The sequence below is a fragment of the Thrips palmi genome, unplaced genomic scaffold (genome assembly GCF_012932325.1).
Source record: "Thrips palmi isolate BJ-2018 unplaced genomic scaffold, TpBJ-2018v1 HiC_scaffold_11, whole genome shotgun sequence".
NCBI classification, from domain to species: domain Eukaryota; kingdom Metazoa; phylum Arthropoda; class Insecta; order Thysanoptera; family Thripidae; genus Thrips; species Thrips palmi.
This window is the reverse complement of record NW_023144622.1, coordinates 7,157,905-7,181,194: the sequence shown is the minus strand read 5'-3', so window position 1 is coordinate 7,181,194 and position 23,290 is coordinate 7,157,905. Positions and strand designations below refer to the sequence as shown.

The following is a 23,290-nucleotide window of genomic DNA, read 5'->3' as shown; positions in this document are numbered from 1 at the left end:
GGAAACATTTCGAGTACCTCGATTGTTTCGTATACAGTGCAGCACCCTCATCCCTGGAATCGCTGAGTGGCGGTGGCCAGGCGGTCGCCCCCCTCTGTGCCATGCAGGTGTGAGGCCAGGGCGCAGACGCCAGACCCAGACGCCACTCCGGCCAGGTGTGAAAGAGGCAGAGCCTTGGAGGGGTTGGAGTGGCCACTGCTGGAGCTGGTGGTCTAGCGCGGCCGCAGCCACCCGGGCCTGCCCAAGATGGCTGCTGCCGTGCCCGCGCGCCCGCCGCCGCCAGGGCGTGCGCGTCGGCCCGGCCGTCGGCGTCCAGTCCGCTCAAGACCGCGGCGGCACACGGTTCGTAGGGGACGCTCCGCGGCCCGCGTGGAATACCCGGCGTGCTCGAGCTCGCGTGCGTGTGTGAGTGAGTGCCTCGATCAGTGACAGCCTTCCCCTGGAGAGCACAGCCCATCGACGTGACAAAGCAGGAGGAATCGTTGAGAGTGGTGCGCGGAAAGTGACGAGCGAGGCGCGCAAATGGATGTGGATTTCGTTTTCGTCGGGTGTGACAAAGTGCCATCTGCCGGGGCTGCCGGCGCCGGGCCCCGATAGGCCGGTCTCTCCACCGCCGACCATCGCATGTGGATATAAAAGGACAAGCGGATTCGCCGAGTCATGGCGTCGCTGACGGGCCTTAACTGCCTGCTGCTGGCTGCCTCAGGTAAGTTAACGCCAAAACATTAGAAGAACAAGTTTCAAAACATCAAATATTGTAAAATGCGAAGAAATACTGGAAGAAATACTGAAAAAATATTGGAAAGACGTGCCTCATGGAGCTCTCGAACATCGTCTCCCTGGGGGTAAGCATCGTAGGGACGGTGTCCGCCGTCCCTCCCCTCTGCCGTCTGTCTCTGCGGGCCTCTCTTGTTGTTGTTGTTCCCGCCTGATTTCATGCCTGATTTGGAAGGCAAACAGTTGGATTAGGGCAGCTCCGGCCAGCCCTACCTGGTCCCGAAGATACCCGAGCCGAAGACGGGGTGGCGCCAAATGACTCCTCATCGGCAGCGATGCCTCAAAGCACCTCAGGGGGAGGACCCGACCCCCGTGGGTGGGCGGCTTGGCAAGGGCGGACTTTAGTTATTTGTTTTTTGCTGTTATTCAAAACCCAGATCCCAAGCGAAAACGAGTCGAATGCAGGAATTCCTCAGGTTTTGCTGCCGGGCATGTCGTCACTGTCAGTGGAGGCTGCAGTGCAGTTTCGCTTCGGCTTCTGTGTCAGTTTTCAGCCTGCTTCGCGCCAGCTAGCTCGAGCGACTCAGGCTTGAAGCACTGGCAATAAGTTTCGGACGCGAGTGCTGTCGCTTCGCGCCGGCTTTTTATGCATTTGCGTCTCGACCGACCCAACCGCGTGCATGTGGCAGCATCCCCCTTGCCGGTGCTAACTGCCGGGGTCCGCCATTGTGCACTAATAATTATCAGGTAAATGCTCCGCGTGCGGTGTGACAGCGGTGTGACAGGGCGCGCGGCCCCCCGTGGCTGCCGACCGCATTCTGTTTTCTGGAGGGTCAGGGGGCAAATAGAAAGAATTAACATCACTGAGTGTGGATGAGGAAGCAGTGGCAGACCGGTTGCGGTTTCCTGAAGGTGCTTCCCAGCGCGGCGAGGGAGTTGCTCCGATTCGTAAACAATCACTGCCCGCTCGTGTCAAATGGGCCGCGCGCATTGGATTGGCGACATTTCTCGGCGTGTACTCGCTCCCCGTGTTCCTTCCGGCGCGGCGGCCTGATTGGTGCTGCCTTTGTGCGGCTGTCCGGGGCGACGCGGCGACATTGGGGTGACGACTCGTGTCAATCCGCCGACGAGACCGGACCGGTGCGTGACGTGACGGCTGGACGCGGCTGGACGGGAGCGAGCGCGTGGCGGGGCGTGGCCGTGGCCGGGGGTGGGTCCGGCGCAGCGCACAGTGGGCCAGAAGACCGGTGGAGGCGGCCAAAATTCCAGACGCGTTTTGAGCTCCAGAGTTACTAAATGGGACTCGAACCGAACGTGTGACCCCACCAATGGATAGCTCTCCGAACGAGGAATCCATTGGTGGGGTCACACGTTCGGTTCGAGCCCTGTTTAGCGACATGGCTCAAAACGCGTCTAGGATTTTGGCCGCCGGCGCCGGTCTTCTGGCCCACTGTGCGGCGGCCTGCGGCGGCGGGCAGGGTGGACGGTCTCCGCACGGCGCCGCTGAGTCTGAAACTGCACTGTGCACGAACACCCTACCTGGTGTCGGCGTCCACGGCGTCGTCGGCGGCAAAGGCTGCCGGCGGGGCTGACGGCCTGCCAGGCTGACGGCCGGCTTGACGGCGGCGGACGGTCCGTCGGATCGGATCGGGCCGTAACAACCGAAACAACGGCCGCCTTGTACACCGGCCGGTAAAATAAGGAGGCGGCGAGACGTCCAATGAGACACGCATGGCGGTGGCGGCACGGCACGGCACGGCGGGGCGGCGGCCGGTAGGCCGGGACGGGCGCTAAGAACACCGTGCCCTGCCGGTAACGAGAGCACCGAGAGTACGGGCAGTGGAGCTACCAGCTGGCACCGCTTTTATTCAAAACCCGAACTTCGTCTCCTAAAACAAATTTAGAATTTCGGTGAAAACCGCTCTTTCCAGCAGCATAATCTCGCTGATCAAAAAAGAAAAAAAAAAACAGTGAGAGAAATAAAGAGCTTGTCAGTTTGTGGCTCTGATTTAGCGGAATGCAGGGGGAGCCGTGTGCGTGCATCTCCGTGCTCGCTCAGGTGTGTCGAGTCGTAGTAACACAAAGAGGGAGGGGAACTGGGCCGTTTTCCGGGATGAATGCGAGCTCCAAAAGGACGCGGGCCCAATGATTCTGCACTTATTCCCGATCGACTCGCGCGGTGCGTATTGCTGTCCTAGTAATGTCTGTGTGTGTGGTGTGTAAGAGTGTGTGTGTTGTATGGTGTTTGTATGATGTGCTTGCTGTCTGTGTCTTTGTGTGGCTGTGTGTGTGTGTCTGTGTGTGTGTGTCTGTTGTGTGATGTGTGGGTGTTTGTGTGTGTGTGTGTTGTGTATGTATGTTGTTGTTGTTGTGTATGTGTGTGTGTTGTATGTTGTGTTGTGTCTGTATGTATGTATGTGTTGTTGTCTGTTGTGTTGTGTGTCTGTGTGTGTGTGTGTCTGTGTGTGCTGTGTGTGTGTGTGTGTGTGTGTGTGTGTGTGTGTGTGTGTGGGCGTTAAAAACGCGTCTTGAATGTGAGACTCGACGCAAGCGGGAAGGCAAGTGGGAAGGCAAGGCAAGGGTTGGGCTGCTGGCGACCTGGCGACGACAAAGCAGAGACCGTCTGGCCGGCGGGGGCCGCGGCGGGGGCCGGGCCTAGCCGGGCCGGACTAGGCGCTATTTGTCTATGATTCGGCTGCTGTTATCCGATAAGGGGCAGGGCACGGCCGGCACGGCCAGGGACGACGCACCGGCGACTAAGGTGTCGCAATGACCGCCCTCTCCCTCTCTCTTTCTCTCTCTGACCGCTCTAAATAGAGGCCAGCCCTGTTAAAAAAATGATTAGAGAAATTTTTAGAAAACAAAATTGGTTTGTAAGCGACACAGCAATTTCGTTTTCTAAAAAAAAAATTTAAGACACCGTTTAAATTTAAAAATTTTAAAAACGTTTTCAAAGTAACGGCGTAGGGGCTTAAGTCGGCACGCGTGTCTGTTTGGACACAAAGCAATTAAAGGCTCGTTGCGGTCGGGCGGCGTGGATGCGGTGATGCACTGTGTGATGCAGCGATGCCGTGCACGGGCCCGATTTCCAGACAAAAGGATGATGGCATCTCCGTGTGATACGACTAAAGGACCCCGCCGCCGCGCCTCCGCCCCCGCCACCGCGAGGGGCCAGGCCAGGGCCAGACCGACCGCGGGCCTACCGGTCACGGCGTACAAAGGGCACAGTAGACGCGTCGGAGCGGCGGGAAAGTTTAGGTTTTCAAAACGCGTCGTCCGTGGAATGCGTTAATTACCCCGGCTGGCTTTGCCTCGCTTTGCCTCGGATTGTGTCCGGTTTGAAGTGTTTCCGCTGTGGCGGCTGCTGCGGACTCCCCTAGCAGGACAAGGACCCCCGCCGCCGCCCCCACAATGACCCTGGCCGTCAGAGGCAGGGCCGCGGGCCGCGCCAAGGGCCGCCGGGGTCTAGACCGGGGTCGGACTCATTTCGTCGCCCGATCCCCGCCATCGATATGATAATATAATTGAATTCGATTTTTGTGTAGCCGGACACCACGGCCATTCAAAAGTATTGCGGCTCCGCGGTTGCTCCCCGCGTCTCCCTCCCTCTCTCTCACGCGGGGCGAGTGGGTGCGAGAGAGAGAGAGAGAGAGAGAGAGAGAGAGAGAGAGAGAGAGAGAGAGAGAGAGAGAGAGAGAGAGGGAGAGGGGAGAGGAGAGAGAGAAGAGAGAGAGAGAGGGGGGGGGGGGAGCGCCCCGTGATAGCGATCCGCCATTACTTGGTTCACTCGGTTGCTCTATTACACTGGGCGGTAATTGCCGACGAAGACTCGGCGATGTCGTCCATCTAAATCACGATCGGCTTCGGCCTGTCGATCATCGCGTTTGCCGCCGCACTGTTTGCGAGGCGAGAAAAGCGAGCCAAACCATCGCGGTGTGCGATTACGCATGCAGATCGTCACTCCGTCTCTCTCGCTCTCGCGGGGCGTGGCGGCGTGTCGTAGTGGGTGCGAGAGAGACAGAGCGACGGAACGCCGCCGGGAATGCTCAAGCAGGGACGCAACTGCACTGCGCCAGGCGGCAGATTGCTCCAGTAATTTTGTATTTCCGATACAGAGAGGCACGTCTGCGTCTCCTGCCCGCGTGGGCAGGTAGGCAACCAGGCAACCCATGCGGTGAACGCGAGCGCACCCCATTGCCGTCGCTCTCTCTCTCTTCTCTCTCTCTCTCTCTCTCTCTCTCTCTCTCTCTCTCTCACACACACACACACGCACACACACACACACGCTTCGAGCGATTGATATTCTCAAATGACGGTCGCACTAACTTCTCCCCGCTTCTTTGTGTTGGTTTCTCGTAATTAATGGCGGGGGTAAAGTGTACATTACGCTGTACACCCGTCACATGCAGCGCGGTTTACTACACCACGCGAGACGGAAAGAGAGAGAGAGAGAGAGAGAGAGAGAGGTGATATGAATAAAAGCTAATTGCGTCGGTCGGAAAGGTGTCGCTTGGCAGGCGATGTGGAGTACGGTACGGTATCGCCCTTGAGGCACACCACGCGTTGCAGTTTCGCACTGAGTTCGGCTCGACTGACGACTTGCAGCACACAGCACACACACACACACACACACACACACACGACGGGGCCTTCCTACCGTGCGAGTGCACTATTTCGAGGTCCGGAACGGTAGCTTCAACAGTCGAATTCCCGTTCGATATTTTTCCTATCCTTTCCACTCGTGTGAGTGCAATGTGTGTGAGTGTGTGTGAGTGCACGCGCGCACACTGGCCGTCATCGGTCCGTGCCAAGCTCGCCATACGCACCGCCAGTTGTTTGAACAGAGACATTCCGAAGCGCCGAGCAAGGTCCTCTCTCCGTCTCGCTCGCTCGCTCGCGCCTCAGCCACGGGGCAGCCACGGGGTGGGTGTGCACACCGTGTGCTGGCCGATGCGCCGATAGGGCGCATTATGCAAATGAGCGTTTGATTCCAGTGGAGGCTACAGGGAAGAAAGCGCTGGGGCTACACTGGAAGCGGATCGTTGGCTGGCTTGGCAGGGGATGCGCCCAACCCGTCCGCGGCGTCGTCATAGCCGGGCAGTGCTCCTCGGTGAGGTACTCGTTGTCCAGGAGGAAGGCGAGGCGGGGGACAAACAAGGCATCGTGTTTGCTGGTAAAGGGGGTCGCCGTGAGTGCGCCGCGCACCGCGCGCCCGAGGAGGCGGCGCTGTGACATCGAACGAGGCATCGAACGAGGCATCGACCACCCAGCCGTCGTTACCGCCGTCTGCTTGCGACGAAAACTGCACATTTACCGGGACTTGGACGCAAACTCCCGACGGTGCGCGTCAACGCACGTCGCGCACGTTTGTGTGTGTTCGTGTGTGTGTGTGTGTGTGCTACTGGAAATTGGTGGCTCGCGTTGCCGTCCACGACACTCGCTAACAGGCTCTGGCCACAGCGGTGCGTGCCAAATTGCGACAACCCACACGCCAAATATTGGGTCTGCCAAGGCGGTGGCTCGCTATGTACGCGCTAATCGTCTTATTTTCCAAAAAAAAAAAAAACGAAAAAAAAAACGAAACGTGGTTTTCCTTTTTTTCTTTTTTCACGGTTTCCATTCCAGTTATTGCACCTGCGCGGTGAATTCCATTTTTTGTTGTGGTTCCCTGGTGTCCACTTTGTGGCGTTAGAAAGAGACAGAGCCCGTGCCTAACGCGGCGACTCCACCCAAGACTGCACCTATTTCACGCTCTGGGTGCAACTCTTCTTTCCATAACGAAAGCGGAGATCAACATCAAGCCTAGAAACATCATTATAAAGTTGTCAGCCAGTTCGACGTTTGCTTCTTTCTCCGCCGTTTCACAGTCTCTCTCTCTCTCACTCCTAAGGGGTTTGTCACTCCAGGTGTCTCCTTGTCACCCGCATGGCTAGCACGACAGGACTCACACGGAAGCCAAATGACAGAATAAAAAGACTTCTTTACTCACTTTTTTTTCAAACAGAAATTCTTGGTTTAAAAAAAATAACCTTGCTTTTTCTTTCCTCTAACAGTGTGGCATCTGTCCGAGTGGTCAGCGGGGGGAAGAGCGGTCCAATGCGTTAGCGCGTTTGTTTCGTTCCGGACGAGCCATGTGGTGCGGTTGTGTAAAGAGAAGGGCATATCACACACACACACACACACACACACACAGCGAGGCGTATTTACACTTTAAGCCGCGGCGGCCTTGACCCTGAACGAGTCAGTTTCAGTTTCTGTCGCGGTCTGAGAAAAAAATTTTACTCGTCGCGCAGGTGTGCGGATTCCCCTTCCGCGCGCACTTCACTCTGTAATTTGTTTTTGTTTTTCTTTTTTTTTTTAAAAAAAAGGAAAGGTGTGTCTAGGGCTCTGTGTGCGTGCCTGTGTGAGAGGGAGAAAGGAGGGAGAGAGAGAGGGAGGGAGATGTGGAGTGTTTACTTGTCGGCCAAAGACCCGCCATGGCGTCTCTTTTCATTCGAGACGCGTTCGTTCGGTCCAAGCACTGCGCTCCGATCTATGGCGTTGTGCCTCCCCGCTGCCATGGAATTTGATTTAGAACCGCCTCGTGTCCCAAAAAGTGCAAAATAAAAAAAAACTTGTCAAAAAAAATTCAAATCTCCTACTGTTTACAACTTTGTAAATTGATTGGCAACTTGTTTGCAACCCCACTCATTTTCTTCCATTTCAATTTTATTTTTTCGATAATTTTTCCGAGGTGGGCCTGGCGCCGCTTCCAGCAGTGCTTCTAGACTCCAGGTTCCAGGCAGCCGTTTTGGGCCCGACTGTTCCTCCTCATTGTCCACATTGTCCATCCCGACACACCGTCCCCATACATCAGAGAGCCGGCGCTTGCCCAAGGCATTCCCTGGCCGCCCTGCCGACCGGGCCTAACGTCTCTCTCTTCTGTCTCTCTCCGTCTCTCTCGTTGCAATCCGGGCAGGCCGCGGGGCTCTCTGGGAACGTTTTCGGGCCGGCTGGTGGGCCTACACAAGGTTATCGCGGGGGGAAAAAAGTGAACATGAAATTTGCATATTTTGCAGAGGCGCGCCCCAGAGTAGCGCGCTAGGTGTGGCCACACTGTGGTCCGTCTCGTCGAGTGTGAAAATTTGATTGGCCGTTGACGACTGCAACAGCCGGACCGTGCTCTGTCGCTCCCGCACGCTTGTTGGGCGTTCCGCGGGCGTTCCGCGGGCGTTCCGCGGGCGTTCCGCGGGCGTTCCGCGGGCGTTCCGCGGGCGTTCGCGGCGTTCCGCGGGCGTTCCGCGGCGTTCCGCGGGCGTTCCGCGGGCGTTCCGCGGGCGTTCCGCGGGCGTTCCGCGGGCGTTCCGCGGGCGTTCCGCGGGCGTTCCGCGGGCGTTCCGCGGGCGTTCCGCGGGCGTTCCGCGGGCGTTCCGCGGGCGTTCCGCGGGGGTGCGAGAGAGACAGAGACATCGCTGGAGTCGCCTTGGGACGGCCGCAAAGCGCGCCGCTTCCTCGTCCTCTCCGATTGCTTACTCTTTTCAGTTTTACGTCTTTTGGATTTCCGCCTTGGGACTTCCCTGCACTATTTCTAGCTGTCTCGGCGCGGCGCTCGGACCGCACCGCCGTTTCGTGGCGGAGGCGTCCCGGCCTCTTCACTTGCCGGGGATAAAACTCGAAATATGGCATTTATTTGGCCGTAGAGACGTCGTCTCGTCGTCGTGGCGTCGGGCACTCTCAGGGCGCGGCACTAACAGAGAGGGGGGGGGGGGGGGAGCGCTCCACGGGGTGGCGCGGCGGGCTGCAGTCGCCCATCGAGGTGGGGACTAGCGAGAATCAAATCCGCCTTATTGCACACTGCATGTGAAACGAAAGGAGCAAAACGACGGACAGTCCCCGGGCACGTGCGCGAGCCAGTCAGTGCAGGCAGTCGTCGCGCTGTCTCTCTCGCACTCACGGGGCGCTCCGCGAGCACGCGAGAGAGACAGCGCGACGCAGCATAGCGGCGGGCCCCGGCGGCGTGTCGCAGTTTGTGCAAGTCGACCGACCGATGTCCGCGGGCCCGATTTACGGTGTTGACTTTGACGACGAACTTTGAGAGATCGGGCAAGGCGACACTCGGGGTGTTTCATAGCGCCCGTTTATGCAGGCCGTGCAGGCGAACCGGGGCATAACCCCCCCCCCCCCTCGTATATTTTTCGTCCCCCTCCCCCTCACTACGTGCAACGAAGACATATATTGGTTCGAAGCCTAGGCCTGTAGGACGGCGTGCTGCGGTCGGCCGCGCCCACCGTTTAAATGGGTGGATGTGCGGTTTGGGCCCTTAGGTATATCGACTCGGGACACACACAGACCGGCCGCCGTTGCCGCCTTCCTTACGCCACTTGCTGCGTCCGTCATTGTAAAACTCGCTGGAGGCGCCAAAAATGGGCGTGTCACAGAACGAACAGTTCTGTTTTGTTATTGATTGCGCGGATCAGAGAGCGTTTCTGGGAGTTTCTAGAACCATGAGGCCACGCGGCTGGCGCCGCTCGTCGTGTCAAATGGCGGAGCGGATTATGGATTCCATAAACAACTAATAGAAACCATAGAAACTTTACTGGCTCTCCGGCGAGAGCGTTTGGTGCCCCCCGGCCGGCGCCAAGAACACTGTCACTCTGAGCCGCGTGAGTGTTTACACTATAAAAACGGAAAAATGTGGTGACTTTGGCCGCCAGCCCTGCCTGCCCGCAGTCTCACCTCCACTATAAATTGGCCGCGACGCTGGAAAGGCGGCGGATGCAGCGGAAGCGGCGTGCTGTGGGTGGCAACCCTACCCGGAGCGGCACCCGCCGCCGGCCCGCCGGGTGGCAACCTAACACTCCTAATCCGGCGACCCGCGGAGTCCCGACCCACTAATTGGCCGATTCATCACCGAGCATCGAATCTCTCTCTTTCTCTCTCTCCCCCGATGAGAACGCCGCGGTTTGGCGTCGCGCACGCACGGACTAAAACGGAAAACGAGAAGAGAAGGAAGAAAAAGAAAATAAGAGTGAACGATGAGTCATGTCGAACTGAGTGTCGTGTCGGCGAAGCCGCGAGATATCGAAACGGAAAGTCCATTGCGGTCGCAAGGGCTCGCGGAGGGTGACGTGACCACGCCGGCGGCCACGGCGGTGGGCGGACTAACCGTGGGGCCGACCAGCACTCGCAGTGTGGAGCCCTACAGTGTGGTGTGCGCTGCAGCCCGCGTCGCTTCCCCGAAAGCATGAAAATGGTTCCGGAACGATTTGTACGTTCTCGCATTGTTCCATATTATAATCATGTAGTAAGGGGGCCTCGTGGGCGCGTAGGTGGACGGGCGGACGAGGAAGGGCCCCGCGGGGACGCCCCGCCCCGCCCCGCCCCGCCCCGCCCCGCCCGGTGCAGCGGGGACACCTTCCAGAGATTTATATACGGCCCCCAGTCTGTGGTGTGTGAAGGAGGAGTCGTCCGGCCCTTCGCACTTTTTGTTGTTGTTGTTGTTGTTGTTGTTGTCGTTGTGTTGTTGTTGTTATTGTTGTTGTTGTTGTGTTTTCTGGAAAAGGGTTGGATCCGTAGACGGCCGGCCCAAAAGTCGCCGGGCTGGCGCGCATTGCGGCGCATTGTCTCACCCACTGCACTGTGAGTGAGTGCGCGAGGAGTGGGGGGGCGTGGCCGCGGCGTGGCCGGGGCGTGGCGCTGGCAGTAAAGCCCCACGACGATGACGACTCTCTCGGCGTGCGCACGGGGTGAGAGGATTCGCGCGCCGCCGCGGGAACACTGCAGCAGAGTGAGGCGTCAGGAAGATAGAAAAATGAAAATTCAATTCCAGGAAGCGGTGACGTCATAGAAGGGCAAGACCTTGTCAGGGGGAGGGACGCCGCGCGGCGCGTCCTCGCTCTGTCTCTCTCGCACTCGCGGGACGGTCTTGGCTCACTCCGCGATTGAGGAGTGACCCTGCGCCCCTTTCTGTCCGTCCGTCTGTCTGCTTTGTGTTGCCCGCGATGACTGGCCAATTTGGCGGCAAAATGAGTTAATTTAAAGTGAAGCGCCGCGCCAGCACGCACACTGCAGCGCAGGCGCGTGCCAAAAACCGGCCGGAGCGGTGCGGGGCGGTGTGTGCAATTTTACAGTGCAGTGTTGCACGGCCGGCGCGGCCAAATAGCGCGCCGTTTATTACAGTAAATCACGGGGACTCTATTACCGAGTCAGCCGGCTTGTTTATGGGCCGGGAAAGGGAGCGAGTAAATAAAGGAAGCGAGTGACGGGCCTCGTGAAAGGGGCGTCGCTGTCTCCCTCCCACTCACAGTTGGGCGGCCCGTTCGCATGGGTGCGAGAGAGGCAGAGCGCACACCTCAATTTTCGCAACAAAAAAAAAAACAGATTTTTTTTTTTTGCGGCACCTTCCTAGTGTCTCCGAATGTGAATCCGGTGGCGGCGGCACCGCATGGCGGCGGCCACACATTGACATTCGGATTCCTGCCGCGGTGCGGGCCCTGTGGGCCGCGCGATAAAAAACAAATAATTGTGACGGAACGGCCGCGACCCCAGCGGGGCGCCGCGGCAAAGCGCCGCCACGTCTCAAAGGGAAAAGACTGCATTTTTAAGAGGTTTTCCTTGGGAAAAAAATGAATAAAAAGCTAAATTGATGTTGAAAGTGTTTTTTACCGCCGCCGCCGCCTTTGGAATTCGCAGTGGTGCGTCCGGCGTTTCTCACTCACTCAGACCGCGGCAGAGATACCCAGTCTGCCTCGTAAGGCACGCTGGACAGCTGGACAGGACTGCTGGACAACGTCTGCATCGAGTAAAGTAAACACTCGACGCATCGCGGCGCCGCATCTAAATGAGCGTGCCGTTTTACGCCCCGGTCTTAACGGCGTGATTAAGACGCGGCCTTGGCGACCCACTGCTCTAGTGACACGGTGTAGTGACACGGTGTAGTGACACGGTGTAGTGACACGGTGTAGTGACACGGTGTAGTGACACGGTGTAGTGACACGGTGTAGTGACACGGTGTAGTGACACGGTGTAGTGACACGGTGTAGTGACACGGTGTAGTGACACGGTGTAGTGACACTGTAGTGCCGTGTAGTGACACGGTGTAGTGACACGTGTAGTGACACGATGTAGTGACACGGTGTAGTGACACGGTGTAGTGACACGGTGTAGTGACACGGTGTAGTGACACGTTGTAGTGACACGGTGTAGTGACACGGTGTAGTGACACGTCTAGTAAATCGCATCGAAGGTTCTGCCTTTCCCCGAGGTTTCTCGAGATGGATCGAAATGAAACGGCCTAGGCGGCCCTCTCTCCAGCAGCGCGGGCAGCTCTTGGCCGTCTTGGCGGGGGTCGAACGAAGCACACCAATTGATTTAGGGAATGACAAGGCCCGGCGAGGCCCTAGATAAAGTAGACCTGGATGATAACCTTTCAACCCGGCCTGCTGCCTCTCTAATTACTAACCGACCAAACCATCGAGGTGGTGGGGCACTATCAGTGTTGCGTTCCCGGTGGCCGCCGCCCCGCCTCGTACACGTGCTGGGCTAACGGCCGCCTGCACTGTAAAAGTCACTTCAAGGCCATGACAAGGAAACTGATGGCAATTTCGTCTCAAATCTACAAAATTTTCATGGAAACTCGCTCGTACTGATCCCTTGCATCAACAGGTGTCCAAAGAATTTTCCATCGAAAGAAAGACCAACGTTTTCACAGTGTGCTGTCGCCCTGGGCTTCTCTGTCTTTCCTGCTCGCTCAAAAGTCGCACTCGCTTATTTTTCCTCGCCTAGGCGTTGGCGGCCGTGGGTGCCTCGTTTGGATTCAGCGGGTGGGCCGCGGCGCGCGCCGCGAGGCACATACAAGTTTGCCTTAAAACGGACGTTTTTTTGGCTCGCTGAAGTTGGCAGTAGTGGCAGCGGCGACACCGCGCCAATAGTTTATCGGAAAGAAAGCATCAGTTTGTACAATTAATCAGTCTAGAAATTATGAGAGACGGCATTTTTAAATTGAGCTCGATTAATTAGTGTTGTTTGCGTGAATAGCGCGCGGTGGCGTGGCGTCGCTTCGCCGCGTGGACGAAGTGCGGCCGAAGTGGATCCGCGACGTCCGGCTCCGCGCCCACACTGCCAATGGGCTCATTATCGGCGCCCGAAAAGCAGTGGCGGCACCGTGCGAGGATTTCGCAGTGTGGCCAACCAACGTGCCTAATGGCTTGGCCCGCCTCGGCCCGGCTGGAGGATGCTACGCTGTCAGAGGTTTGATTAGGTAGCAATCCAAAAGTCGCTAAATTATTTTTTTTTCGAAAATTTACTTATTTTTTTGCACAGGTCTTGCCTGCTTGATTGTTTGAGAAACGCAGGCTGAGGTCTTTGCAGACTGCTGGCCCTCCCGCCCGCGTCGTCGAAGCCCCCTTTCGAATTTGTGGCCCCATCGCCTCGCAAGCCCCGACAATTACACACGAATGAAGACATTATTCATAGATTTGAGAGTTCCCACTACTCCCTCCCTGATTACAATATAATGGGGTGGCTGGCTGCTGCACTGCTACCCGCGTGGTCTGCTAGTCTCGCCTGGACAATAGACGGATACGTCCTCGGCGGAGCGTTAACGCCCCCGACAACTGGATTAAAAACAGTCGGGGATTTTAATAACTGAATAAACAAATCTACCTGTGAAGTGAAAGGAACCCACTAAACAAGCTCGTAGGTACTGAATTTTCGAATTTCTGGGCTTGGACTTAGCTTTTAGCTGAAAATTTCTTTGAAATATTCCTCCCTCTTTTCCCCTTTTTCCTGTTGTATTTTTTTTTCCAAAGTCACACCTCTAGTTGTTTCCGTTATCACACCGATAAGCGGGCGCCACGCTCGCGGCCGTCAGTCAGTCAATCAATCAATGAAGTGGCGTCGTGACGGTTAAAAAGAAAATGCACCAGGATGCACGCTCGGCAAATAATGATCAGTCATAATCACGATCCACTTGTTGTTGTTGTTTGGTGCGCGGCCTTCCTGAGTGGGAATCGGTTCAACTCGTCGGGCGAAGTCACCTGTTGCCCTTTTGCCAGGTAAGTGCAGCAGCTTGTCCACACTGTGCGAAAAAACCACAGTGAATCCCGTTATTTTTTTTGCCGGGATTTACTGTAGTTCAGAACACAGGATTTACCGTGCCTGGCTACAGTATCTACTGTACCTGGTACAGGATATTCCGTACTCCACTCCTGTGGTACAGTAAATCCCGTAGAAAGTACAGTAGATCCTGTTAAAAAAGTACAGTAAATCCTGTACTCTGAACTACAGTGACCGCTGTACTAATCACTACAGGATTTACTGTGATTTTTTCACACAGTGCAGTGTGCTGTCTCAGGGCGATTTTAATTGGAAAGGAACTGCGTGGACCTGTGTGGACCACCCCGCCCCGCCCCGCCTCACCCCGCCCCGCCCCGTAGTCTTGGAAAGACAGACACGCCCCGCCGAAAGCCGCCCAGAGGGCCTCATGTCACCTGCCGAGCGATTCGGTTTGTCACTCTGTCTCTCTCGCACCAACGTGGAGAACCTCATGAGTGCGACAGAGACAGAGCGGCGGTGAGTGACGACCGCAGCGCCCCGACATGCCGCGGCTCGGAGGCGAAGCTCGCACGGCCCTCCGAAACCAAGTCCGACACGAGGCCCGGACAAGGTGACCAGCGGGTCGAGTCTCTGCCCGGGAAAGCTGGAAAGCAAATTATTTTCGATCCTCCAAGTCAATAACAAACGAGCTAAGCCCTTTCTGTTTCAACGAGCCCGCCTTTCTCGTTTTTCCCAGAAAGAAAGTCTGGGAGAATCACTTGACTCGGTGTCGTGTGGGAGGCTGGGCGGCGTGCACCGACTCATCTGCGCTTTGCGTCGAATTATTGAATACCACGAACACTCCTCGCGGTGATACGGATCGGAAAGAGGTAGATTTCTCTCGGGCGTGCGTTTGAAGCCCCGCGCCCACCTGTCCCGCTCGGCCAGTGCAGCGCCAGTGCACTGCGGGGCCGTGCATTGGGTGCTGCCATGATTTACGTGTGAACTGTCAGCGCGTGAGCCAGAGGGCCGAGGGGAGAGGGGGTCGTAATTCTTGCAGCGATTTTGAGCGGCAGCCACTCCCTTATAACTATACCAGCCACCGACTGGCCCGGCCTTGCGTTCAATGTTATTATCGTCAGGTAAAGTGGTAATACATTGTAGTATCATGGGGCATTTTCAACCTTGATGACTAGATCCGCCAAGCCAAGCTCAACATGTACGCCGTTCTCCTAAAAAAAATAGTATCAATGTAAACATTAATTTTTTTTTTTTTTTTTTTTTGGGGGGGGGGGGCGTTGCATGCACTGAGTACGTATCGTGCAGCTACGTACCACACACTGGTAGCGGGAAAAATGGGGGATGAGGACTGGGAGCGCTAAAGAGAGTTGCTTTGTGGGACTAAATAGAAGCCGACAAGGAAGCACTGCACTGAGGCACCGAGGCGGTGACCTCATCAACACTTCGAGGGGTTCTCCATAATTAGACTCCATTTACCCAAAGCGCTGTCGCCCGCGGCCTGTCCGGGGGGAGGGGGAACGGGGAGGGGAGCGCGTGGTAAATGCCCCCAATTGTCCAAGGCGTCCCTGATTTGAGATGAAATGAATTCGACAATAGAGAGGGCGCATTACGGCAGCTCTTTCAAATCCCATTTGGATGTAGGTCACCCGTGATATCTCGCCGCCAAGTCTGACGAAGCCGGTCTGAATTTTCATAATTTTTTATGACTGAGAGCTGAGTGTAAAGAGAACCTCTGGTATGTTTGACAAGTTATGTACGCGTTGTGCAATAATTTGCGTTCGAAAAGCTGAAAGTGGGACAACATTTTCTTCTTCTCCTTCTTCTTCTGGACATGGCCTGCCTCCGCGGCGGTCCGTCGTCTTGCACTCCGTTAGCGTGGTGGAGGCGGTGGCCGTCATGGACGGACATGAAGGCGGCGAGTGAGTGAGACGACGATGCGATTTAGGAGTCCGATTTTCCGAACTGTGGCGCAGCCGCCAGGCCGCTGCCTCACAGTGGGCCAGAAGACCGGTGGAGGCGGCCAAAACGCTAGACGCGTTTTGAGCTGCAGAGTCGCTAAATGGGCCTCGAACCGAGCGTGTGACCCCACCAATGGATTCCTCGTTGGGAGAGCAATCCATTGGTGGGGTCACACGTTCGGTTCGAGTCCTGCTGAGTGACTCTGGGGCTCAAAACGCGTCTAGAGTTTTGGCCGCCTCCACCGGTCTTCTGGCCCACTGTGTGCCTCCCCAGTGTGGCTGCACCGTGGCTGCAGCGTGGCTGCACTGCACCGGGTGCATGCATGCGCGCTCGCCGCGGGGTGCCGCGCAAAAACAATGGCCTCACTCTTTACGAAAACACAAGCCGAGAGCACGCGCTGAGCTCGGACGCATTTCGGGACCCCACTGCAAGGCCGGGTCCAAACGCGCCGCTCTGTCTCTCTCGCACCCTTAGGCCACGCCCCGTTGGAGACGGCCTGTTCGGACGCGGCCTGCTGTCCCCGGTGGTGCCCCGGTTTGCACCGCTAAATTTGCCGGCCAGACGGACGTGGGTGCGGCAACGACTGCGGCTGGAAATCTGTGGCGTGAATGCGCTATACTGGCGTCGGCTCCACTCCACGCCGCCCTTGCCGCTGCCACGTATTGTTCGTTCAGCGGAATGTGATAAGGTATCTGATAGAGCAGTGTGGCGAAGGGGTGGACGTGATCGACAGACGGACGGACGGACAGACAGACAGACGGGCGGCCGGGCGATGCACGTCGGCTTAGGCCTCCTTGGCGGAGCGCCCGCCGCGTATCCTGGAGCGGCTTGAAAAATATCCGCCCGCTTCTGAGTGCGCCGCGCTGCTCGGTGAAACGGCGCGTGGGTAACGACGAGCAGCTTATCGTCGCTCGTTACTTACCAACTTTCCAGTTTTGGAAAACAAGTGGTACCTGGGGCGGCCGTTTTAGGGCCAAGTCGTAAAAGAGGGGGGAAAAATGGAAAAAGTTGGACAAAGTCACACCGCACGGAAAAACTGAACGCAATAACTGCATGAGGCATGCCTCGTGTTTGAAACTCGTTTACATCCCGCCGTTTCTTTTGGCGTCGATATCCGAGCCGATATCAAGAAGTCGCCACCGTACTGAGTCATACTGAGTCATGTCAGACCCCTCCGTGGACCAGTGGACCACCCGCCGGCCGCACCAGTGGCACCCCTCGCGTGCTGCTTGCGGACGGCAACTGAAAATACCTTGTTGGCGACGGAGGCGCCACCCTGCGGTGAGGGCTGTAACTAACATCGCGACGGCGCCACTTCCGTCGAGGCAGTATTCGAAAAGCGATCTCCTTGGCGCGCCTTTTGGCCGAGAGAGAGAGAGAGAGAGAGAGAGAGAGAGAGGAGAGAGAGAGAGAGAGAGAGAGAGAGGCCGGGGGAGCGCCCGCGCGCATGAATCAGTTTCCGTGTCCATTCACTCGCGTCTTTCTTTGCCTCTCTCTCGGACCGCTGCTGTTGCTGGCCAGTGCTTTCTCGGCGGGGCTGTTTGGCGGATTCGCGGCGGCCCGTTGTGGCCGACTTGGCGCTCTGTGCCGCGAGGCGCGGCCTTGGCGTGACCTTGAACTGCGGCGGTGCGAAATTTTCGGCGACGTGCAGTAAACACGCCAGAGTGACAGGCAAACGGGGGAATGCGGTGGGTCGCTGCTGATTTAGCTGAAGAGTTGTTGTTTTTTGCAGCGCTCTGGCGGTACAGGTTGTACTACATGTCGGGAACGGGCTGAGACTGAGTTAGGACGCCCACCACCGCAGTCCCACCCTCACACAATCGCCTGCTCTCTTAACCATTTCTTCTTTTGCGATTTTTATTGACATGTCTTTGAAATTAAACTCTGCCTTCCCTTCATGCTATGAGTAACTAGGTTCACGAGAAAAATACAGGATCAAAGTCTGAAATGCAGAGATTCGCGACTGGCTGAAAGCCTTTTCGGCCAGTCCCCTGGGACTCTCATGTCAAGGGCTGCGGCCGGCGCGGCGACTCGTGTCTACCAGTGTCGGCGACCGGCAGCCTGACTCCGAGAGTCGTCTTCTGTCTCTCTCGCACCCATTGGAACGCCCCACGAGTGCGAGAGAGACAGAGCGACGGAAACTCTCGGAAACCCTGCGGTCCGAGTGGGTCCGAGTGCGCTTGAAGCACGGCGTGTGTACCGACCGACGCACAGCGCATGTGTCAGACCGGCTCTCGAGACGGCTCGGCTCGGCTCGGCCCTGCAACCACCAATTTCTTATTTACGCGCAGGCTTTTCTCTCGAGCAAACGCCAAGTCCCAAAAAAAAAGTGTAAAGAAAAGGGAAGAACAACCAGCGACACCCAAATTCAGTCGAGGTGAGGATGTGGGTCAAGGTGGTTGACGAGATTTTAGTGCGGTTCGACTCCTCCCCTGGCCCTCCGCTTATCGAACTCGAGGGATCGCCCCCACGTCCGTAGCGCACCGGCACTGCCTCCGAAGCGCGCGGCAGGGCGTTGGCCGCCTTCCTCCAGGCCTCCAGGTCGTCCAGGCCCTCGTGTCAATGAGTTGGGTCCACGTCGAGCGCCTCGGACGCAGCCAGCCAGGCCAGCCAGGCCCCAGACGGACCCCCCTTCGAGAGGGTTCGGGCTGCCCCTACACTGGTATGCTGATGCCCGCGTACCTGGCGACACGCCCTGCGTCGCTCTGCGTCCAGCGGACTGTCTCTCTCGCACTTGGGGTTGTGGAGAGAGACAGCCTGCAGGCTAGGCCTGTGGCGGCGCTAGGGGCGCTCGGCGTGGACTTTGAACGCCACATAAAGCCTTAAAAGCCACGGGGAAGTCCGCGTCTTCTGCTTGCCGCACTCGGCGTCCGTCAGTCAGTCCGTGTGCGGGGAGACGGCGGAGACGGCGGTGAAAAATTCCCGGTGTGCTCGTAAAGGTGCCGCCATGCATGGTGCTGCCAGCTCGGGCTGCCCGGCTGCCCGATGGATGGCCGCCGTCAGTGTTTGCCTCCCTGTTTGCCGCCAGCCAGGCGGCCAGCCAGGCAGCCAGCCAGGCAGCCAGCCCGTCGGGCCGTGTGTCGGGTTTCCGGTGTAAGTACGTACTTGCACAAAGACGCCGGTCCAGGCCGTTATGTCGCGTTAGACAAGCAGAGAAAGGGGAGTTTTAAGTTTTACTCCGGCCGGGCGGGCGGCCGGGCCGGGCCGAGGTAGCACGGAGGTCCTTCAGCAGCTTTGTCTGTCTCTCTCGCTCCCGAAGGGAACGCCCCGCGAGGGCGAGAGAGACAGCGGACCCCATAATGCAGGATCGCTGCCGAATCCGCGCGCGTGTCTTTAATTAATTTGGCAGCCGTGGGCCGATCGGCCGGTCGGACCGACGCCACTGGAAGAAAAAGCACGCATATAACATAAACAAAAAGCGGTGTAGAAAGGACGACATGTTTCCGGAAGTGTCCCCTTCGCGGTTTTGTTTCTGTTTCGCTCCAGACGCGGTGGCTTAGGACCCTCCAGCAACGGAGACGCCGACGTGGATGAAAAATCGCCTACGGTAGAACCACCACTACCAGTTTCGCGCCAAAAGGACAACAGTGCAGAAGGAAGCCGAGATACATCCCTTCCCCCTTTTTACACACACACACACACACACACACACACACACACACACACACCTGATGCATCCCGGCGACACCACTGTTTACTGTCCGTCGATAAAGCTTTGCTGCCGTAGAACAAGCCCGCCAATTAACAGTGCGGCTCATTTCATCGGTCGCCGTCGAGGTCCGCGTCGTCCGCGCGGCCCGGACGACAGAGACGGAGCGACGGAGCGTCGCCTCTGCCGCGGCGGCGCGAGAGAGACTACGGCGCTCATTTCGCCTCTCGCTCGCCGGATTGAATAATAGGCAATGATGGGGGCTTTATCGCGCCAGGTGCCTCGGATTTTATTATCGCCAGTCGCCCGGCGATGAGTTATGCAATTTGGCGCCAAATTTATCTGCCTCTCCTCGCCTACTCCTTCGTGGTGGCGACAAAAAAAAACAACATTAAAATGACAGTTGGAAACGCCGAACGGAGACGTATGTTTCCGAAAATGGATGGTTTTGACGTGCCGTTTTCTCTGCGCAGGACTCGTGCTGCTGCTGGGAGCGTCCTCTGGCGAGCATCGATGGAACCCGGAGCACAGGTAAGGCGACCTCGGCTGGCTAACCGATTTGTCGAGCAGGCGAGGTTTCCAAGTGGTTTCCCGCCATCTTGTGCGAGTGTAGGTGCGTGGGGGTTAATCCCGTGGAGACGAACAGCGCAAACGGCTTCGTTTTCCAGTGGGGTGTTGTCATCGCAGCGCGTCATCGCTCAGGGCGGCAACGGCGGCGAGCAGGGGCATATTTCACAGGCGGTGACTTTTCCGCGACTGTACGTTTTCTCCTTGCAGGTCCCATACCGCGGGACCCCAATCAATTTAGCCTAGCAGGCGGTGTCGCCTCGCGTCGCCGCGTTCCGCCAGGCCAGGCAGACCGTTCCGAACGTTCGCCCAATCTGTCTCTCTCGCGCACCCTCGCGCTGCCGGCCTGCGAGAGAGACGGGGCGGCGTTAGGTCAGCAGGATGATGTGCTTATGCGGCACGTCCGCGCCGTGAGCTGTTGTTTCCGAGACCCGTGCGTTTAGGCCCCACCCTGTTGGTGGCGTGGGTGTTGTTGTTGTTGTTGTGCTTGAGCATATCCTGCAGTATAGTGCAGTGGCCAGGTCGAGTTGGCATAGTCACGTATTATCGCACAGCAAAAGAAGGCTAGTTGAGTTGAGTTTGACCGTCCTAGAAAATTGCCTAGGCAGTATCGGCGTCCTTAAAAAAAGAAACTAAAACTTACAATACTGTCTTGAATTTTATGAGCGTGCACTTGTCGGATTGGCAGAGCTAATCCTGCGCGTCGAGGCGGGGAATTGAATATCGAAACTCGAAAGGCATGTGCGCTACACTGGTACATCGTTCACATAAATCGGTGCGGCACGCGTCGGGAGGTTGGCACCACTGGCACCGCCGAGACGGACGGACACGGGCAGAGCTCAAGTTGGCTCGATCAACATTCCGAACGGGGGTCTGTCTCTCTCGCACCCCTACGGCAACGCCCCGCGAGTGCGAGAGAGAGAGAGAGAGAGAAGAGAGAGAGAGAAGAGAGAGAGAGAGAGAGAGAGAGAGAGAGAGAGAGAGGAGAGGCGCCCGTTCGGCAGCAGCCTGCAGAGCTTCTGTTGGCGAATAAACATCTCCGGTCGCGTATCTCATGGGATCGGGACCGCAGCCTATCATGCAAAGCAGGGTGGGCCCGGCCGAGAGAAAGAAACAGACAGACAGAAGACAGACGAGGGGAAAAGCACGCCAAAAATGGAGGGTGGTTCCAGTGGCGCGGTTGGCACCCAACAACCGCGGTCAAACTCAAGGAAGACGGCGTTCTCACGTTTACGGCGGAGCGTCCCCTCCGAAGATGGAACCAATGCCAGGGCTGAGTGATTTTGGCCATAAACGGAGGCTTCGTCGCCATCGTGAAAGGCCAAAGAAAAACGAAGGTTGGGCACCGGCGGCCACCGGGCTCGAACCTGAGTCAAGTTGTTTGGAAGTCGACGCCGTTACCGCCGCGGCCATGGCGACACGCGCCTTGCCCCCGATGTCGCGTGCAGCTGCCGCCAGGCTGCCGCCCTGAGGTACGCGAAGGAGACGTTCTCATTGGCTGCACCCGGACACATGTGCTCGCACGCGCCTCGCCTTACGACGGGCGGAAATACAAACGGGCAGTCATGCTTTATTGCTCTCTCTCCCTCTCTCTCTCTCTCTCTCTCTCTCTCTCTCTCTCTCTCTCTCTCTCTCTCTCTCTCTCTCTCTCTCTCATCCCCGCGAGAGAGACAGAGCGACGAGCCTAGTTCGGAATCAGCCTATTGCATGGACAGCTGACTCTAAGTACTCGCCGTCGGTGTCGCGGCCTCTCAATTTATGTAGCCTCGGCGGGGGCGGCGCCGCACGCGGACAGTCTCAAGCGCAGCCAGCGCAGCCACTGTGGGGAGCGAGACGCCGCGCGAACCGCCGCGAATCGATTAGTCGATTGGAGGTTACTCTCGAATCGCGCGTTTCTAGGGGAAAGATGGCGGCGCGTGATATGGGTGGTAATATGCAAGGCACGCGTGCACGTGTGTGTGTGTGTGTGCACGTGCAAATTGAGGCGAGTGGGCAGGGATTCGACGGCCATCCGAATGGAGGTCATCTTAGCGCTCTCGCTTGCAGTGCTGCAGCAGTGTCACGCAATGTGTCACACATCTGGCCTTGTTGACGTTCGCCAGGCCGGCGTCGTCGTCCACCTTCCGGGACGTGAACCCTCCTACGGTGTACCGGCTGGGTCGAAAGGCAGAGGAAAGGCTGGCGACAAATTCCTGTCGTGAATTGAGATGGACGATGACGTACGACGCGGTGCTGCGCTGCCGCAGTGCTCACGCCTTCGATGCCCGGCGGACGTGTGAATGGACCGTGCGTGGCAGAGGGAGGGGCCCCGTCAGGACACTGTCAGAACCGCCAAAGCCGAGCCTGGCCGAGGGGAACGCACAATGTCGTCCTCTTTCCAAAAATTTTCATGCACCAATTATTTTAAATTTCGCTGCATTTCGAACGTTTTAGCGAAAGCGCAAGAGAGACGCGTTGCACGTGGCTGGGCGGGTCACGCGGGGCGGGGGCCAGATTGCTGTGAGCGCAGCGCGAAGTGTCGCGAATCCTTCGCCACGCGTCGCCAGCCCGGCTGGTTGCGGAGCAGCGCTTTCGTCGCTCTGTCTCTCTCGCACTCACTCACGCCCCGAAGGGACGCGAGAGAGACAGAGCGAGAACCCGCTCCGCGGGGTTTCCGCCAACGGGGTGCGCGAGTGCCAATCGGCGTGCAGTGCACTGCCATGGCTCTGCCGGTCGGGCCAGTCCAAGCGGCAAGACGCGACACGACAGATATCGAGAGCTCGAAAGGCGAGAGCTCGAAGAGCGGCTTTGGCTTTCCCGCGACAACAACTTTGTGTTGACTTTGGCAGCGTTCGCGGCGGCAGTGGCGGCGTGCCGGCCAGGCAGGGGGGCTGGGCATCGCTGCAGTGTAGCGGACTGCCAACGCGGAGACTTGAATTTCTCCGCATTTTTCTTCTTTTTTCGTCGTTGCCGTCGGCGGAAGCACCAATGGCAGTCGGCCGAAAGCGCGCCAGAGTGCCCCGCCAATGAATGGGCTTACAAATGAGCGCATTGCTCACTCTGTCTCTCTCGCACCCCCGCGGACCGGGCCGTGAGTGCGACAGGGAGCGACGAAGCCTTGGCCGCCGCCGGTGTTTGCCGTGTGTCGATACTCAATTGGATCCGACAAAGTTGCAGTGCAGGGCGCCTCGCCTCTCCGCGCGTCGTTCAGGTTTATCCGTGAATGGCTGGCCGGCCTGGCGCACCATTTTCATTTTCGCCCGAAGTTGGCAACGCCACTGCGATCCGCGGCGCAGCGGGGCGCCATGCCGCGGCAGACTGAGTCGTCTTCGTCGCTCTGTCTCTCTCGCACCCAGACGGGAAGCCCCATGAGTGCGAGAGAGA

The 23,290-nt window shown here is 57.7% G+C and overlaps 2 protein-coding genes across 2 annotated transcripts in view; one reads left to right on the top strand and one right to left on the bottom strand.

Moving 5' to 3' along the window:
• The first annotated feature begins 326 nt into the window (after positions 1-326).
• Positions 327-23,290, top strand: part of LOC117639451 — a 27,670-nt gene continuing 4,706 nt past the window's right edge. The window contains exons 1-2 of the mRNA XM_034375117.1: positions 327-706; positions 19,834-19,891. Of these exons, the coding sequence (XP_034231008.1) occupies positions 661-706; positions 19,834-19,891 (104 nt within the window). The 5' untranslated portion in view covers positions 327-660. The remainder of the gene's footprint in view (positions 707-19,833; positions 19,892-23,290) is intronic.
• LOC117639448 (2-hydroxyacylsphingosine 1-beta-galactosyltransferase-like) overlaps positions 19,350-23,290 on the bottom strand; it is a 17,923-nt gene continuing 13,982 nt past the window's right edge. Inside the window, exon 9 of the mRNA XM_034375114.1 lies at positions 19,350-19,379. The gene's annotated coding sequence lies outside the window, so the exon portion shown is untranslated. The remainder of the gene's footprint in view (positions 19,380-23,290) is intronic.